This window comes from Mustela putorius, unplaced genomic scaffold, assembly GCF_011764305.1.
Source record: "Mustela putorius furo isolate JIRA1106 unplaced genomic scaffold, ASM1176430v1.1 tig00000275_pilon_pilon_pilon, whole genome shotgun sequence".
Lineage (NCBI taxonomy): Eukaryota > Metazoa > Chordata > Mammalia > Carnivora > Mustelidae > Mustela > Mustela putorius.
This window is the reverse complement of record NW_025421341.1, coordinates 26066983-26087147: the sequence shown is the minus strand read 5'-3', so window position 1 is coordinate 26087147 and position 20165 is coordinate 26066983. Positions and strand designations below refer to the sequence as shown.

The following is a 20165-nucleotide window of genomic DNA, read 5'->3' as shown; positions in this document are numbered from 1 at the left end:
CAGCAGGGAGTCCGCTTCTCCCTCTGACCCTCTCCCTTCTCATGATCCCTCACTCTCTCTCTCCTCTCTTAAGTAAATAAATAAAATCTTTAAAAAAAAAAAAGAATCAAATCAATTGCTGCACTTACAGGAACACTTGAGTGCATTAAAAAATATGATACATGAAGTATTTACTTCCTTTCCCATGTGAGCATGTTTTAAGGAACATTCCCACCACAGACATACCTTAAACATGGACCCCAGTAGTGTTTTGAGATCAAAATTAAATTCTGGAGCTTATGCTGATTTTCAGAGGACAGGATGCAAGGCAGCTCCTTGACTCCTCTCTATCTGTCTGCTGTGGCCCAGTTGGGTCTGTCAGATCAGCAGCAGGACAGACTTGGCTCATAAGACCAATTCTTGGGCAGTTTTATGGCTGTATTGGATAAACACCCCCTTTGCCCTTTATGGCTAGAGAAACACTGCTGTGGCTCTCTGCAGGCAGTGTTGTCCAGCTCAACTCAACTCTTCGAGGTGAGCTTCTCATTTTGAAACAGCACTACAGAGAAGGGTTGGGTGTATAGTAACTCTGCTGAGAAGTAGCTTCCCTTTGTCAATCAGATTTGGGAGGTAGGATTACAGCAACTAAGAGGAATTTTGTTAATCAATGGTTTGCCAATTTGATTGATTCTCAAACAATAAACGGATAAGAGATGTAAGCTCTTTGAAACTCACGTATCTGTTTCATTGCCAAAATCCATACTAAGTGTTGCTCCTTGAAGAAAAAACACAAAACCCCGAAACCAGACAGTGCAGGGGAATACTAAGAAATGCAAGTACCCAGTCAAAGAAGTTATTGTTCATGACAGTAAAGTCTCAAACCTCCCTTCCAGGAAATCCTCATATAAATAATAACAGAGCTCAAATATTTATTATGCATTCATTCAAGAGCAATCATGTGCTTTTATTTTCAACTGGCTACTACACACCAAGAAATATAGGAGGATAGAGGGAGAGTAAAATGCAGTCTCTGTGCATTAAACAAAAATAGCTTTACAGTTTTTGTCAAAAACAGTATTACAAGTGCATGGCAGAGGCCTCTGTCCATAACCACCCCCGACACACATGATTTCACAACTAATGGAGCCATACTTTGTAAGCTGTTCCATGGAGTTCCAAAGCTTTCTTTCATTGACAATATGTCACACACATCTTTCCATGATTACAAGAATGTAATCATGAAAGCATGACTCATTAAAGCATTACTCCAATGGCTATAGAACACTCCACTCTGTGGAAACACTATACGTTACTTAACTAGATCTGATCGATGGACATTTAGTATATTCTCATTGTTTGCTTTTAAATGCATTAATAACATCCTGGAGGGGTAGTATAGAATGGTAATTAAAAGCATGAATTCTGAAGTCAGACTGCTTGATTTTCAATCTCCGTCTAATCTCTTACCAACTACAGAACCTTGGTCAGGTTACTCAACCTCTCTCTGCTTCCTCTGTAAGCCTGGGATAACAATAGCACTTCCCTAGTAGGGTTGCTATAAAGTAGTCAACTGTCCTGTGAGGAAGTCAATGCATGCAAAACATTGAGAATGGTGCCCAGTAGGTCATAAGCACCTTATAAATGTTTGCTATCGTTTTCACTTTTACACTTGTGCGATTATATGCTTTAGAGAAAACTCCTAGAATTGGGCTAGAAGCCCAGAAGATGAAGAATGTACACTTTAGACATCCATATATTCTGCAAAATGCCCTCCAAAAAGCCTATACTGATGGGTTATCCATAGCTCTAAAAATAGTCCTCCTTGCTTGGCAGATATGAGATCTGAAAACTCACTGTTATCTGACCAAGCCAGTTATACCAACTTAGTCCATATTGTGGGCACATGGAAATGGCAAGAATCCAGTTCAGGGACACTGAAGGAGAGGACACAAAGAATTCTATACCTAGCAAAAATATCCTCCAAAGAAAAAAACAAAAGTGAAACAAAGCCTTTTCCAAAAGAAACAAAAACTGAGAGGAATTCATTATCAGCATAACCATGCTGGAACAAACACTAAATAGACTAATGGAGGCAGAAAGAATGAGATGCCACATGGACAAAGAGAACTGTAGGAAGGAATGAAGAACAGAAAGGATAAATACACAGACAAACCTAAATACATGTTCACTATGAAACAGTAAAATTAAGTTCTTGTGGGCTTTAAATCTACATAGAATTGAATTTCATTTAATGACTCACTCCTCCCAGCGAGTGGGGAGGTACTAATTTGCATTTGACTCCCATAAATCAAGGATGCGTGTTGTAATCTCTTGGGTAACCACTAAAAAAACTGTGAAGACTTTCTAATAAGCCCACAGGGGATCAAAACCGGGAGAGTTACAATACTTGACTGAAGCTGGTGGACTTTTACCACCTCACATCAAGACTTATACAAAGGTACAGAAAAGAGAGAGATGGCATTCGGATGAAGACAAACACAAGAGAGTGGAGTGTACAGACATAGGGAGTGTCAACAGTCATTTGATTTATAACAAAACTGATGCTTCAGTAAATGGAAAAAGGGCAATCCTTATCAATGGTGCTGTGCATACTGGGTATTTCCATGGAATACAGATGAATTGATTCCAAGTAGACTGCCCATCTAAATAAGAAAAGCCAAATAATAAATCTTCTCAAACACAAGAGAATATCTTCAAGACAGTGTGGTAGGCCAAAGTATCTTAAACACCAATACAAAAAAATTGTAAACATAAGTAAAATTTGATCATTGGGCTATGTTAAAATTAAAAATATCTCTTTACCTAAAGATACCACCAATAGAGCCAAAAGGCAAACCACAGGATGGGAAAAAAAATTTCAATACTGTACATATATCTGACCAGTGACTCACCAACAGAGACAAGCAACCCAGCAAAAAAAAAAAGAAAAGAAAAGAAAAGAAAGTCAAAGATAAAAGGCACCCAACAAAGGAGGCTATATAAATGTCCAATAATCACATGAAAAGGGGCTGAATTATTATTCATCAGAGAAATCAAAATAAAAGCACAATGAACTACCATCACACAACCAAGGGCATGACTACAATGTAAATGGCTGACATCGGGAGAATGGGGAGAGATGCCGAGAACTGGACATCTCATAGACCACCAACAGGAGTGAAAATTGGCATTAATTCTTAGGAAGACACAATGGTATATCCTAAAGCTGAGCCTACCTGATGACTGAGCAATTTTACTTCTACATTTATACTCCTAGTCAGACGTACATACTTGCTCTAAAAGCCACATCAGAAGCGCCTGGGTGGCTCAGTGTGTTAAGCCTCTGCCTTCGGCTCAGGTCATGGTCTCGGGGTCCTGGGATCAGCCCCACATTGGGCTCTCTGCTCAGCCGGGAGCCTGCTTCCCCCTCTCTCTCTGCCTGCCTCTTTGCCTGCCTGTGATCTCTCTGTCTGTTAAATAAATAAAATAAAATCTTTAAAAAAAAAATAAAAGCCACATCAAAGGAAGCTCAGAGTAGCATCATTTACAACAGCCTCAAGCTGGAAACAATCCAAAATACCCATTGATAAGAGAAGAGATAAAGTGTGATATAGCCGTATGTTCTAATACTATCCAGCAACGAACAGTAGTGAACTAAAGCTACATTCAACAGGGGTGAATATCAAACAAATTAGTAAGTGAAAGAAGCCCAAGGCAGAAGAATGTCTAGCATGTAATTCCATTTACAGGGAGTTCCACTAGGGGGTGGGGAGGACACCTGGGGAGGGGGTCCCTGGCGAGGTACAGTGTAGAGGGCATGGGGGGGCACTTCTGAGATACTGGTAATGCTCTATGTACTGCGACCTGGGTGGTGGTTACTTGGGGGTGCTTACTTACCTCTCCCTCTCTTCTAGATGCTACTTACACACCTATATCCAGGCCCCAGATTCTCCATGAAATTCTCAAGTGCGTTAGGAACTACAGAACCTTCTTCCTCATCCTTGACTGTATCACCATCCTATTTGCTCACTGAAACGTGGGAGGTACTGAGTGGCCTGTCTTCAGACCCCCTTCCTTCTCTCCTAAGAACTGGGCCGTCAAGGAGCCTCAAAGCTTCATGCCGTTGAGGCCTGTTCCACCGTCCCTTCTCGCACAGCGAGACGCTGGCCGCATTCGACTCGGGGAGTTCGAGAAGCTGGAAATGGAGCAGCCGTGCGTACACGGTATTTACTGTGGCAGGGACACACCTAATACCTTGTTCACGAGTTTATTCTTTCAGGTAGAAGGAAATAATGTTGAACAAATAGGAGATGATGTGAGCTAGACTTCTACGGTGAAGGCAGTATTCAGACTAACAGGTGAATCTTGTCAAATCTACCTCAATAAAGTACAAAGAAATAAAAGAGAAAAACATTGATTTAGGAACTGATTACAGATGCTATCCCTACCCCTCAATGTTTACTGTGCACTTACTGCCCACTGGCAGGCACTAGTGGGCATTGCCAGGAATGCAACGGTGAGGAAAGTAAGATTCTTAGCCTCAACAGCCTAATGGTCAAAAGGATGAACACAGCCAACACATGCCTGTATCTTAGCTTGCTCTTAACGGCTAATAAAGTGATCTTTACACATCCAAATGCACACTGACCTAAGACATTTCGGATGAAAATCTCTCAGGTGTCCTTAAATCTATGAAATAGAAACATTTGTAGATGAGTTAAAAGAAAGGTTGGGAAATTCACATTCCTGCCTTTTCTGTTGGCAAAACATGTTTCCCTAGGAGGTGCACTTCTTGGAAATTATCATGAGCAGACTTTTTCAGAGTCTGCTTAATAGAATCTAGATGACAGTGGGAACAAGGATCACGAAGCCCGATGGAAATGGTCAGCTGGTCTCCTGGGTCATTCCCACCTCCTGCGGAACTGGGGACATGGAGAAGGTAAAGGTGCCGTCCCCACAGCTCCTCTGGAAGTCAGGTCACCCAGCCAGTGCACTCACGGGGAAGCCACCTTCCTCTGCTGCTTCTGTGACCTGGTGAAGTCCCGGCAACATTAATTGAAGCGGCTGATCTAATGATTCCAATGTCTAGTCCCCGGCTCCTAGTTTCTAGAAGCATCTCTGGGCATAGTTACAGTGGTGGGACTCAGCCTAGCATCTGTTCATGAGGTTGGTGAGTCAGTGTGAGACGTGGGGCTCATGAGGGGGTGGGTCAGTGGCGTTGTTACCAGCAGCCCTTTGGCTTCTGGGGGCAGCAGCAGCTACGGGCTCTCTCTGCCCATCGAGCCCTTCCCATGTTCTGTGAGCACCACATTTCCCTGCTTAAATTCCCTTCGCTAAATATCTAGAGTTGATTCTGTATTTTTCACTCCAATATAGAGTTTTAGGTTGTGCTTTTGTTTCCAATAAAATTTTACTGTTTAATTAGCAGTTACCAAGTGCCCATCAATAGATGTCAGGACGGAGGCAGTCCAGGAACGTACAAAGTAGCACAAACAAATCATACTCAATTTGAGATCAGAAACTTCCACAGAAATAATTGAGAGTTGGCCAGAGAGAGACCTAGAATGCATCTTAGAGTAAACACTTAGGATTTCCTTCACCATAAGGGCACCTGGGTGGCTCAGTCGGTTAAGTGTCTGCCTTCCGCCCAGGTCATGATCCCAGGGTCCTGGGATTGAGTCCCATATCGGGCTCCTTTCTTGGAGGGGAGTCTGCTTCTCCCTCTGCCTGCTGCTCTCCCTGCTTGGGCTTTCCCACTCTCTCTGGAAAATAAAGAAAAAGAATTTCCTTAACTGTATAAAATGGGATAGAGCCCTGGGTGGGTGAGCCATGTTAAATTGGTTTCTTTGACTTTAAATGTTTAAGAACCTCGGTAGACTCACAAACTGCTTCTGGGATTTTTTTTTTTTTTATTCTTATCACAGAATCTCATGGGACACCTGTTCCACAGAACTCTGCAAGAAGCAACAGCAAAGAGTACTCTGTTTTTTTCATTTGATACATATTAACAGATTTCTGTGTTCTAGAACTTTTTTAAAAAAAAAATTGGAGTCTCAACCTTGCCATTTGCAATGAAGTGGATAGAACTAGAGGGTATTTTGCTGAGCAAAGTAAGTCAGTCAGAGAAAGACAATTACCATATGATCTCCCTGATATGAGGAAGTTGAGAGGCAGAGTAGAGGGTTTAGGGGGTAAGGAAGGAAAAAATGAAACAAGATGGGATCAGGAAGGAGACAAACCATAAGTGACTCTTAATCTCACAAAACAAACTGAGGGTTGCTGGAGGGAGGTGGGGTTGGGAGAAGGGGGGTGGGGTTATGGACATTGGGGAGGGTATGTACTATGGTGAGTGCTGTGAAGCGTGTAAACCTGGTGATTCACAGACCTGTACCCCTGGGGAAAACAAGACATTATATGTTAATAAAAAAACAATTAGAGTCTCAGAGCTCAGTTGTTAAGCATCTGCCTTTGGCTCAGGTCATGATTCTAGGGTCCTGGGATAGAGCCCCATGTAGGGCTCCCTGCTCAGTGGAGGGTCTTCTTCTCCCTCTCCCACTTCCCCTGCATGTATTCCCTCTCTTACTGTTTCTCTGTCAAATAAATAAAATCTTAAAAAAAAAATTGCAGCCTCTTTGGCTTTTATTCCTCGATGAGTATATTTCTCCCCTTCTCTCCCTAGTCTGCCCTTCTTTCGTATTTCAGAGTATAATATAATTTTTAAATTTACATCTACTAAAATTCACCTTTTCGAGTTCATAGTTCAGAGGTCTGACCCACGCATGGGCTGAGAGAACCACCACACACATCAGGACACATGGCGTCATCAACCAGAACCCTTCACACCACTCCTTTCCAGAGAAGCTCTCCTACATCCCCAACTCCTGGCAACCACTGATCTTTTGTCCCTCACTACAGTTTTGCCTTTTCCAGATGTCATATACAATACACAGCCTTCTGAGTCTGGCTTCTCTCAGTGAACATAATACACATGAGAACCAACTGCTAAGAGTTTGTTCTGCATTACCGCTGAGTATAATCCATCCTGTGGAGGTATCCTGGTTTGCTTATCCATTCACGGCTGAGGGTATCTATCTGGGTTGTTCCCAGTTCTTAGAAATTATGAATAACTGCTTTATCAATAAATACATAATTACATAATGTTAAATAATTGGATGTTGTCCCAGGTCTTAATGGATAGTTTGTTTAATTGAGCAATTCCTTACTGCTGCACATTCAAATTATTTTTCATGTTGAAATATCTTTATTTTTAAAATTTTTTTAAAGATTTTATCTATTTAGTTGAGAGAGCAATAGCAAGAGAAAGCATGAGCAGGGGTTGGGGAGAAGAAGAAGCAGACTTCCCTCTGAGCAAGGAGCCCAAGATGGGACTTGATCCCAGGACCCTGAAATCATGATCTGAGCTGAAGGCAGACACTTAACTGACTGAGCCATGCAGGTGCCTCAATGCTGCACTATTTTTTTTTTTTTTGAAGATTATTTATTTATTTACTTGACAGACAGAGATCACAAGTAGGCAGAGAGGCAGGCAGAAAGAGCGGAGGGGAAGCAGGCTCCCCGCTGACCAGAGAGCCCGATGCAAGGCTCGATCGCAGGACCCTGGGATCATGACCTGAGCTGAAGGCAGAGGCCTAACCTACTGAGCCACCCAGGCACCCCTGCACTATTTTTAAAGAACACTACCCCCAATATGCTCAATGATTATTTAGGATAAGTACCTGGAAAAGTTATGCATTGTACCTTTTACTGCTTTTGATACACATTAGATCAAAAGGTACCCTTATGAGAATATCCTATTACTTAACTCCTTATCATTGCTGATTTTATTTTTCACCAATCTCACAAACAAAAATTTTAAAATGACATCTCATTTTCACCTGTCCTTCATGACTTCTATTACATCCCTGTAAATAGCGGTGAGATTGATTCCTTATGCTTATTGGACATTTTTATTTTTTTTCTTTCAGGAATTGCCTGTTCTTGTGATTGCCTGTTCTTGAGTCCTCATAATAATTGTTTATCATTTACTACATTTATGGTTTTTTTTTAAAGATTTTATTTATTTATTTGACAGAGAGAGATCACAAGCAGGCAGAGAGGCAGGCAGAGAGAGAAGGAAGCAGGCTCCTGGCTGAGTAGAGAGCCCGATGCGGGGCTCGATCCCGGGACCCTGCGATCATGACCTGAGCTGAAGGCAGCGGCTTAACCCACTGAGCCACCTAGGTGCCCCTACATTTATGTTTTTAATGACGAATTTCTTTTTTAAGATTTTATTGATTTATTTGTCAAAGCGTGCACGAGTAGGGGGAGAGGTAAGCAGAGGGAGAAGCAGGCTCCCCGCTGAGCAGGGGCCCAATATGGAACTTGATTTCAGGACCCTGGGATTGTGACCTGAGCTCAAGGCAGATGCTTAACTGACTGAGCCACCCAGGCATCCCTTAATGATGACTTTTTTTTTTTTTTTAATATACAGAGCTTTAGTGCATGTAGTCAGCTCTTTTAACTTTCCTTTGTGGATTGTTACATTTCACATCATGACTTTCTATTTTAAGCCTCCATAAATATTCATTAATGTTTTCGAATCTTTCTGGTTTTTGAGACAGTGTGATGAGTAGAAGAGGCTTCCTGGTTGAGACCAAGTCACCTCACGTTGAGCACCCTGGATTTGCTTCTGCCCCTACAGCTCTGAACTACTGATAATGTGTAGGATTCTTCTTTTCTAAGGGGTACGTCGGTCATCTGAAGGTGAATAGTTTACTGAACTAAACTGAATTTATTTTATGATTCAATTTGATTTAGAAATAGGCTCCATCCTCAGCTTTCAGGGGGTTAGCTGAGGATCACAGCAGATCATTCTCCCTCTCCTTCCCTTTGTTCCACTGGTAGGACAAACCAGTAACCATGTAGAAAGTTGCAAGGAGAATAAAGTGTGTCGGCATGTGCATGTCAACATTTTCTGGAATGTCACAGCAGCAGTGAGCATTATGGGAGAAATATATATATATATGTGTGTGTATATATATATACATACACACACACACACACACAAGGGGCCAAAGAATATCTTTCAAAAATCCTGTAAATAGAGGCACCTGGCTGGCTCAGTCAGTTAAGCATCCCCCTTCAGCTGAGGTCATGATCTTAGGGTCCTGGGATGGAGCCCTGCATCAGGTTCCCTGCTTAGCAGGGAGTCTGTTTTGCCCTCTCCTTCTCTGTCTCCCTCTACCTGCTCGTGCTCTCTCTCTCTCTCTCTCTCTCTCTCAAATGAATAATAAATGAAATCTTTAAAAAAAATCATGTAAATAAATGGGAAGGTCTGACTCATTTTACAAAAGCTGATTGCACAGATTTTGAAGACTGTGGGTTTTCTGAGAGGCATTCAATTATAAGCTTATAAAAACACTTCACCCTTCAATGAAACTGTAACACACTGTATCATCACAAAGGCAAGTACCTAATAAAAGAAACAGGAGGAGACTGGGCTTCTGCGGAAGGTTTAATCCAATCTCTTCCTCTTACATTACGAGTAACTGGAACTCAACCTAAAGCACAAGTGTATCCGTGTAGTCCTAGATCTCAGTGCTGGGCTCCGTCCCTGGATGGGGTTGTTTGTATTTATTTGGCACAAGTGAAAGCATTCTCAACACAATTTTAGACTTTAAACATTTTATCCAAGCTCCCTCTTTAGCAACCTGGGTTACAGGGACACTTTTGGGATGCTGTCACTGGGGTAAATGACCTTTCCCCATGGCCACCTTGCCTGGCCCCCTCTACTTCAATGGACCATCTCCGCAGCTGCCGGCCCTGTCCACTTGGCTTGGCTGCCCAGCCATTAGTCTCAGAGAGTCAGGCTAATTGTCAGTTAATTGTCACAGGCCCTCAGGTCTGACAACCTACAACACTGGAACAGCTTCTGAGGCCAACTAGTTTCTTCTGCAGCAGAAGGATGGACCTGACTTCTGGTCCGAGGCCAGCCGGCCCCATTCTAGTCCATGCCTGCCTGCTTCATCGCTTTACGTTTTTGCTCACAGCCCGCAGGGAGCTCTGGGCTCTGCACGATTCTAGCGCGTGGGCGTGGACCACCTTCTGTCTTTGCCTGTCTTCTGTGGGCTGCATGCAAGGGTCAGGCCCGCTCCCCTCCTGGATTCGGAGCACTCCCGCCTAGCCCGCTCACCCAACACACACAGAACAGACAGAAAACTGAGCTGCAGCTGTGGCTTTTTGGACAGTGTGGAGAAAGCAGATGAAAAATTAATTTACCTACATTTATTGTTAGGAATACATATTGCAAGCAGCTCTTGCTGGAAATGCCCTACCTTCAGTTTGATTAATGCAGAAGCATATAAAGGTCATCAGTTTCCCTTTAATCATCCTAAGGAATGGCTGTCGGGGCTTCTACAGTGGTTAACAAATAATGATTTATTTCATCTTAAACAACAACAACAACAACGCAACAACAGCTTTAAAAACAACAGAGGTTGAATGTTCTACCCTGAGTCCTTAGTAGGAAACCAGAAATAATTCTCTATTTAATAAAAGTATAAAAATAAGTCTCTCCAAGGTAAAGAATGGCCAATGTGCATAGTAAGGGGATGCTCAGAAACACAACCAAATCCCCTTTTTATCTCAGTAACTAACTTATCCTACAACAGAAAGTAAGGCTTGGTTGGTTATAGTTCATACTATAATTAGCTTTCTTTTCCATATTAAAAAAGGGAGTTTGGAGTAAGGGGTTTTTTATTTGTTTGTTTGTTTTTAAAGTAGTTTCAAAGAACTTGGGAACAAATAAAAACAAACACACCAGGACTGCTTTAGTCCAAAGCCAGAACACAGTTTTTTGTATGGGCTGCAGATAATTTAATATTTGAGAAGTCTTTTCAACGTTCTCCAACTGCAACCAAAATTAAAGCAATAGTTAGGGGAACAAAATAAATGAGTAAGCCAATAAAACCCAGTATCTATATAATTATCCACAGATCAAACAATTTAGGGACAATAAAATAGAACAGCATTTCAGCTAATTCAAGTTCAAAATAATGGGACAACCATTCACTAATCTAACAACAACAGCAATTCTGGCTAATTTTACTGTTAGCATATTGGGGATAATTGCCTTATCAGTCAAGAGATTTAAAATCAGAGACGCCTGGGTGGCTCAGTCGGTTAAGCTGCTGCTTTTGGCTCAGGTTGTGATCCCAGGGTCCTGGGATCGAGTTCTGCGTTGGGCTCTTTGCTTTGCCGGGAGCCTGCTTCTCCCTCAGCCTCTGCCTGCCACTCTGCCTGTTTGTGTGCTCGCTCACTCTCTCTCTCTCTCTCTGACAAATAAAATCTTAAAAAAGAAAGATTTAAAATCAATTCTGTACAAGTTGACTTAGTTCAGGCACTGAAAACTGAGCATGAAACCTTCTTGACTTGCTCTAATCCTCCCTTCCCCACGTAAACAACCATAATAGGTCAGTTTTTGAGTCCCTGAAAGAGCAGGAAAATGCAATAAAGTCAATGTAGAAAGGATACCAGTGGGGGGCTTTGTCTGCTCTCTTCTTTGGCAACACACCCATTTCATTTTGGAGAACGGCCCCTCCCACAGGCCAACCCTAATCCCATACCTAACCATCACTGCCCATGGTGGCCCTTGCCCCCACAGGCTGGCTCCTGACCAGTGGGACCAAACCACTGTCCTAGGCCACTCACATAGCTATTGGTGCAGCAAATGGGTTCACTGTCCAGGCCAAGCCATCAGAGACTTTCTTGAAATTTTCCCTACTATAATCCTTTCAGGAATAAAACAAAGAACTGAAGCCCAGAGCTCCTTGGGTCTCGCCGCAGAGAGAAGGCAGCACAGGAACATGGATCCATCATGTGAAGAGATGTACAGAGAAGCTTAAGGAAGAGTGGGGGGGACTTCTAGCAAAGATCTAGACCTCAAGTCCTGTTCTCCCAATGGCGACTGGACTTTTGCCCCCTCCTACAGTGTGTATCTAAAAGCGAATACACTTTCCTTTAAGCTTAAGTGAGTTTGAGCTGGCGTCTATTATTTGTACTCCAGGAGTCCTGATCCATGCAGACGGTTACCTCTTGGGTTTGGGAATTCTCAGGAGTGAACTTACTGAGTTGTCTTTCTAGTCCCTGTTCCTGGGGCACTGCCTTTGTGGCCAAAGGGGTGACTTATGGGGTCATGTTTCTGCTCTGGGCACTGTTTCTCTCCCTGAGCCTTACTGGCCCAAGGGTAGCATGCAGGGCAATCAAGGTTTCACCTCTGGAAATTAAGGTTTGGATTTGAGAGGTTGTGGGGTTCTTTGAGCAGTGGTGCTCTGGAGGGACAGGAAGGCATTCTCCGAGACACTGTGGTTCTGGCTCCTTCAGAGCTTTAGTCACTCAGCCCCCTCCACACTGAGCTCCATGAGCTGCCTCAGTTCAAGACATTCTACCCTCTCTTCCTCCCCCTACTCCCTGCGCTTCAGCTGGCTACAACTGGTTTTGTCTTCAAACCAAGAGAACATGAAATTTTACACACAAAAAATTGTTTCTATAAATTATTGGTTAGGATATTTTTGACCATGGGAAACATAAGACTTCAATAAAAATCAGCTTGAGCAATAACAAACTTTTTACCTTGAACAACAAGCCTCGAGGCAGTAGCCCCAGGCGTGGTGAATCAGCAGCTCAAGGATGTCATCAGGGCCACCATGTTTTATTTCCATGTTCTGCCAGGAAGAGGACTGACTTCTCTCACAGGTTAGTCCACCTAGAATTCCCAGATGGCTGCCACCCACAGTTAGCGCTTCCTGGGTCATCTTTCCCATTGAGCAGGGGAAGGAGACACTCTGAACATCCTGGCGGTGGTGGGTGGTGAGAGCAGCTCCAAGGCATTTTTAAGTCAGAACTAATTCAGCTTGATGACTGCCTGGCTGTGGGGCGTGGGAAGGGAGGAGCTAGGGCAGTGCCTGGCTTTCTTGCTGAGGCATCTTGGTGGATGGAGACACCCTTCTCTAAGGGCCCTCCAGAGCCAGTTTGGCAGGACAGTGACACCGTGTGTGGGTTCTCTGCCTCTTCAGACTTCGTTCAGGCCTGTCCAGGAGTCAACTGGGGCCTGTCCCCAAAGCCTTGACATCAGAGAGCAAACCACTCACCTCTAACAAGGCGTAATTTCCTGAAGGGGGAGCTAAGTAAATTTCTGTTCTCCTTGAACTGCTTCCGCTTCATGGGCAGCCATTGACATAAAGCAGGCAGCCCCTGAGGAGGGCATGACGTTCCGCTGTGAGTGTCCTGTCCCAGCTGTGTGCGATTAGAGGAGCTCACATTACGGACATGGTGGGTGTCTACATGGCATCTGTCTCCACCTGCTTTTCACCTTCCTGCTTCAGTTTGGTTCAGGCGCAGGCTTGTGGCCGGTCCTAAAGGATAATTAGTCTAATCTCTGCTCTCCACCCTGGCTGAGCGCTGAAATCTCCTGAGTTCTGAACAAATACCAATGCTTACCATATAGGCGTGTGTGCATGTGTGTGTATGTATGTGTGTGTCATTTCCACTCCTCAGCTACTGTGAATAATGCTGCTGGTATGAACCTGGGTGTCCAGATGCCCCCACGGATATTTTTAAAAAGCTTTCCATGGGATGTGGAATATGCAGTCAGGGTTGAGGACCATTAGTGCGTGGCAGTCCCTGGCGACCGCAAGGGGTCTGGGTGAGAGGCCTGCCACCTTCGTCGGCCCGATGCAGCTGCTCCCTGCTAATTACAGTACTCAGCAGAGCCCATAATCAGCAGCTCCCACATCTGTCAGCATCCACGCTCAGACGCCCAGAAGGGCGAGGCAGGTTTTGTTTACTTCCACATCTCAGTGACCGACTCCCACCTGGGTACCCCACAGGAAACGATTGAGTTGCTGCTGTTGAAGGAAGAAGACTTCCAATCCCTTGTTCAACCGGATCCCCCATCAAAGTCAACTGCACCCCTTCTGCTACTAGAAATGATGTGCCATCAAATCCTCGGCCATGCATCTGGCCCCACTCGGGCCTGGGCCTGAGTCAGGGTCTCAGACCTTTATAAAATAAAGATGCCCATGTGGAAGGAGCCCCAGGGGGTGGTGGGGGCCCAAGGTGGGGTGTGGGTTGCTGTGGCCTCGCTCCAGTTTCTTCTGGGACAGATGTTCCGAAAGGAGCAGCTGTGCCCATTCCTTGCAGCTGAATGAGATGCTTAAGTAATCTTCCCCACAAATGCCGGCTTCTCTAGCCCCGTAACCCACTTGAAAAAGAAAAACGGACACGACGCTGTGTTTTTCCTTGAGGTGGGTTTTCCGTGCTCTCTACTCACGTCTGCAGCCCCACGTCCGTGTGTTTACACTGCTTTTCATGTCGGCCTGAATTCTCACAATCCTTTTTTTTTTTATTACAGCCTATGGAAATTAAAAAAGTAGCCCCAGATAAAAGAAATGCCAGAGCACCCGCGAGACTTCTGCCTGGTTCCATTTTTAAGTCTGCGGACGTATTTGGAGAGAACCTCTTTCTAATGTGAAGCAGGAGTGTGGCAAATCGAGAATGCTCTCCTCTCTGTTCCCCTGTGGGCTCAGAAGCCAGATGTGCCGCGTGACAGGACCCGGACAGCAAGGACGCGGCTTGGGAGGGAGACGAGGAGAAGGAGGCCCCTAGCTGCTTCTGCAGTGTCTTCTAGATCTGGTCAGGCCACGGTGTGGATGGGGCAAGAGAAGCAGTGCATTTGGGGGCGGAGCTGGTCTTCATTGAAAATGTGGATTTTTCTTTTTAAAAGATTTTATTTATTTATTTGACAGAGGGAAAGAGAGAGAGAGTGCAAGCAAGCAGAGCAGGAGGCAGAGGGAGAAGCAAATTCCCCGATGAACAGGGAACCCGACGTGGGGCTCGATCCCACGACCCTGGGATCATGGCCGGAGCGGAAGGCAGCTGTTTTAACAGATGGAGCCACCCAGGCGCCCCAGATGTTTATCGTAGAAACTTTTCGTGTTCATTTTGATTTTTGTAAGTACTACATTAAATTGCTTACGTGGGTCATGGAGCTATCTGGCATACCTTCCATTTCGTGTCTCACTTCCCTCACCTTCCCAGCCCTGACTCGACTGGCTCCCAGCTCCTCCTTGCTTTTCCTTGAGTTAGGCTGTGTTTTCATGAGGGAAGCAAGATGTCTCTCTCTGAGTCTTGTGCAGCCATGAGCTTGTTTCCTCTGGGCTTACTTCCTCCCAGGCCTCTGCCCCTGCTCATTTCGACGAGCTCTCGTGCTGCCTGTGTTCACCTCTGCTGCTTCTGCCCTTCCAGGCCGCCCCTCTCGGGACCGCCAACACCAGGAGGAGAAACAAGAGGGTGGCCTTTCCTTCCCGGGTCTTTTGCTAACACAGATTTTGAGCTTCGTATGGAGAGTAACACAATTAGCAAGGGCCCGTTCCTCTTTAGAGATGTTTCTTAGGCCAGTTATGATGAGGAGAACGGCCTTGTGGTAGACCACGGGCAGCCTTGTGCGCTGGAACGTCACGACAGCTGGCTGATACACCAGAAGTTGAGCTCTGAGGTAATGTTAACTGTGCTAACCAGAGCAGCCCTGGAAATCAGAGTTCGGTAAACGGGTAGCTGACCCTTTACGTGCAGGCGGGTCTCTCTGTGCCCCCCACCACCTCCGGCCCAGAACAGTATGGAAGGAAGCGAGCCCATGATTCTGGGCTCTTCTGACACAACAGGACTCCTTCCCTGAAAGGTCAGCTGAGATCTTTAAAAATCTAGGCCTGATTCTGTGAGGGTCTCAGTGAGGAACCCTATCCACCCACCCACCTCCTTGACCCTGGGTGTTTGACCTGCACTGTTTCTGCTTCATCAGTAAACCCACATGAACCTAAATGACGGGGTCACTGTTGCCATTCTAGCTGATCTTCCAAGTCATGAGGGTCTAGGCCAGCTCAGCCTCCTTGATATCATCTTGATGATTCATTATTATAATTAAGCCACAAAATAATAATGACTTACCTCAATGGCCTGAAGGGAAATATAATGACACACACAAACAGCTTCAGAAGTAATACAGCATGAAGAACACACTGAAACAGGGGCCACAGTGTCATAGGGACAGTCACCCGAAGGCCTGACAGCAGGACTTACCAGCACCGTGTGCATCCCGGTGTAGAGTCTGCTGAGACACACCAAGGTGGAAAACACCACAGCCATCAGCAGTCCCAGAGCAAAGGGATACTGTGGGGGGAGAAGGGAAAGCAAGGCCATGAGATCACGCGTGCACAGTTTGATGCTGTGGGAGGAAAAGTTTCCCACCCAGTGACTGCTAGTTTCAACCTCAGTTTCCCTAGACCAGCAGTCTCAGGGTCTCAAACCATTTGAAAAGTGGGAAAAAAAGCAAAGAGAAGGGGAAGACATCCACAGCCATGGCTCTGGGAGGAAGCTTCTCACCATATAAACCTACAAATCAGACACAGTTAGGACTTGGCATTAGGGTCTCATGACCACAGACATGGTGCTGACAGTTTTCGTGAAATAAATCATTCTTTATTTCAGACTATTCTTAGCATAACATGCATGAAGGGTACAGTATGGAGCGAGAGGCAAGGTAGAGGGACAGTCCCATCACCCGGAAGTGCAACTGACAGCTTCCCCATCGAGGGCTGGGTGAGCCCAAGGAAGCCCAGCCCAGGCTAAGAACGGGCACCTTTCCATACAGATGTTGAGGCAGAAATCCAGACTTTACTACAACTCAACGTTTGCTGGTGGGTAACAACAGCAGCCAGAGGACTCAGGCTACTGCTGAGTCCTATAGGGATATCCTGCTTATAAATGAAGATACAGAGACGTAATCCGTATGCTTCAAGCTTGAACACCTGTGCTGTCCCCTGGTGAAGAGAATAAAGGCGACAGAGAGCTGCCTGCATTACGGGAAGCACTCTAGAGCCCCATGCTCCTCCCTTCTTCACACAGCCCTATGAAGTGGGTTCTATCATTAGTTCCATTCCACAACCGAGGAAACCCTTAACCTTGACAGTTACTGTTAAACTTAAGCACAAAGACGCTTTCCCACCCATCATCCCATTTGATCTTCAAAGCAGCAGCTGGCCCCAGAGAGGTCAAATGATCTGCCCAAGGTCACACAGCTTGTAGAAGGGAAGAGTAAGAACCAGAAGCCACCTCTTCTGAATCCAAGCCCAGCACGTTCTTTCTGATGTAAGATGGAAGAAAAGTCACACATGGTCGTAGGTCTTCTCTTAACATTTATCGTTAACTGGGTCTCAGAATTTAATTTAAGAAAAAGTGTTAAAAATGAATGAGTGAATGCATTCAGAAATTAGAGTTGGGGCATTTGCCTGAACACACAGTCATATAAATAAACCATATTTAGGACTGTTTACAGCAAATAACCCAAAAAGCTAAATATATTTATCATTAAAAATTGAATAGGAGAGACGTCTGAAAACTGCTGCATCATATGAGCTGAAAAGAGTTTTTTTAGAAGGACCAGGCGGCCTTGAAATAAGTCTATAAACGGTGTTGTTGCTGTGTTCTTGCAGTCAGCTGCTACTTGGGGCTTTTTTCCTGCATAAGGCCTCTCTGGATGCTGAGAGCAGCCCAAGGGGACCTGCCCTGGGCCCCCCCATGTCCTTCTGGGGCAGATACCCCCTATGACATAGCTCAGAAATCTGCATTAACTGAACTCAGACAGTGCTGGAGATCTTGGACATCTCTAATCCTTGCAAGACATGTAAGTAAGTTACGATAGAAGATTATACCTAGTTGGCGTATTCTTTAGACTTGTCCCATTCCCATCCAGGAAACTGAGGTCTGCCCCCCCCCCCACTAGGTGAGCAAGCATAAGACTACAGAGGGAGAGCCAGGACCCAACCCTAATCTTGTCCTTGTCCCCTAGTTCGGCACCAGCTGGAGCACAGAATATCCGTGTTTCGAGGGTAAAGGGATGAGGCGAAACACTACTGTCATTTACATACAAGACAGCTATGTTGAAGTCTAAATTGTTCAGAGAGTAAAGGGTAACACTTACGAAATGAAACTCACTTGGAGCAAAATTTGTCAGACAAGTGAAACAAAACCTCAGTGCTGTGCAAATGTAACTTTTTCTTTTTTTTTTTTTGCGAATGTAACTTTTAAAAGGTCTGACTGTAACTGGCATCTAAGCAGATATTAATTAAGTGAAATTCTTCTATTTGCAACATTTATCAATCTGCTGTCAGAGAGTCCTCTAGAAAACACGGAGCCATTGTTTCTAGGGGTTGAGCCCCAACCAGAGGCAGAGGCATCCTTGGGAGTCAAACTGGGCCACACTCTTTCCTGCCCCAGGCCCTGGGGAGTCTAGCAGGAGGATTTATCTGGGGAATCATCTCAGCCCGGGAGGATTATTTACGAGGATCATCAGCTCCTCGCGTCTGCTGCAAACAGAAGAGGAGAGAATGGATGGCGTGCTGTCTAGTCAGGCAGCTCAGAGTGACGGTGCAATTCTGGGGAGACTCCATACCTGGATCCCAGGACTGTCCATGTTGTCGCATTGTGGGGGTGTTGTCACCGGGGTATCACTTTCACTTTAAAGCATGGCCTCATTTGGACGCTAAGCCATATGTCACTTTCTCTATGAAGAAATTGTCACTGATGGCTCAATACATTTCGATCCCCCATAGTCTTCATTTCGTAAGCCTCAAAGTCCCTCAAAAAGGAAAATTCTGAGGTAAAACCTCTCTTTGCTGCCTCCCTACATGGATGAGGTTACATGGGGGTGGGGCGGGAGAGGAGTCAGGCGGCCTCACCTGGTATCTGTCCATAGTGGAGAGGAGGAGGGTGAAGGATATGACGGTGGCTGCCATGGCGTGGGTGGACGGCATTCCGTACTCATCAATCACTCTCTTCTCCAGCTTCACCACCGGAGGGGAGAGGGGGCGGGGCCACTTCAAGATGTCCTTGGCCACCTGGCCGATGTACATCACCAGCTGAAAAACCAAAGGACCGGGGTGAGTCCAACCAAACAAGTGAGACCCTCAGAGTGCGTGAAGAAACCAGGGAGTTTTGCTGCAAAATCTGTGGCTGACGGTACCATGGCAACACCCCAAAACCCAGGACAGTTTTCCAATCAGACAGCCTTCATTTTTAAGTTTTAACCAGAAAAGTGACTGTTCTCACAGAACTTCTGCTTTAAAAAGTTGTGAATTCCTAATGCAGGTAGGTAACATACTGGATAAAATTTAATTTCTTTCAGTCATCAGAGGCATCAGTAAAATACACGGCATGAGTATTTTCAACCCTACAATACAGAAAACTCATGCTACAGTTATTTTTCAAATGATGTTTCATGATGGTATGAACAAAAAGACTGCCCCCCTTTCTTTTTCTTAAAGCACAAGGTAGAAATCAGAATTTGGCTTCTCTACCCTTCAGAGAGGAACAGGAATATAACCACAACTCATTTTGTCAGGGAACTTTACAGGATGATTTCAGGATCAGTGATAAGGAGGGAAGAGCACTCATTTCCTCACATCTGCCTTTGCAGCTCCAAGTGTGGTCTGAGGACCAGCAGCGTGTGCGCCACCTGGATGCTGGTTTCAAAGGCAGAATCTCAGTCCCCTGCCTCCTGGACAGACCGAGTTAGAACCCCTGGTCACAAGACTCCCAGATGGTTCATGGGTGCACGAGAATTTGAGGAGCCCTGTTTGACCCTGTGTCCTTGCCCAGGCCCCTTGTCCCTTGTCATGGACTTTAATCATAAACCTTCCCATCATCTTTCCGCGACTCTATTGATTTTACGAGGGCTTTATTTAGCTCATGATGGATGGAGTTACCTCGCTTTGGAACAAAACCCACGATGAAGGACTATTTCAAAATAACTTTCATTAGTCAGCCAGAGTGCTTTGGGGTTTCCACATTCTCTTCCTTTCTTTTAACTCATTTAATTCAGAGCATTAGTCCAGCATACACACATTCCCCAGAAGGCGCTACTGCTGTTTTGTGCTCTGCTGCCATTTTGCTCAGGTTAAGAAACCAAGAGCCACCGTCTGTGCACAGCAGGCCAGATCCACAGGCTTTAAAGCCTCAGTGACAATCACTGAATTCCATAGCTGTGATTTCTAATCTGACTTTGAAATCCAACCTCTTTACCATCCCCTTATTACCAGGAACTACTGTCCTGGAAACCAACTCACTCTTTTATG

At 45.0% G+C, this 20165-nt stretch overlaps 1 protein-coding gene across 4 annotated transcripts in view; it reads right to left on the bottom strand.

Moving 5' to 3' along the window:
* The window catches only part of SGPP2 (sphingosine-1-phosphate phosphatase 2), a 110820-nt gene that overhangs the window by 12662 nt on the left and 77993 nt on the right, over positions 1 to 20165 (bottom strand). For all 4 annotated transcript variants that reach the window (XM_045078784.1, XM_013061602.2, XM_013061601.2 and 1 more), the window contains 2 exons: positions 18771 to 18950; positions 16114 to 16203 (listed from right to left, as the gene is read on the bottom strand). In XM_045078784.1, the coding sequence (XP_044934719.1) occupies positions 16114 to 16203; positions 18771 to 18950 (270 nt within the window). The remainder of the gene's footprint in view (positions 1 to 16113; positions 16204 to 18770; positions 18951 to 20165) is intronic.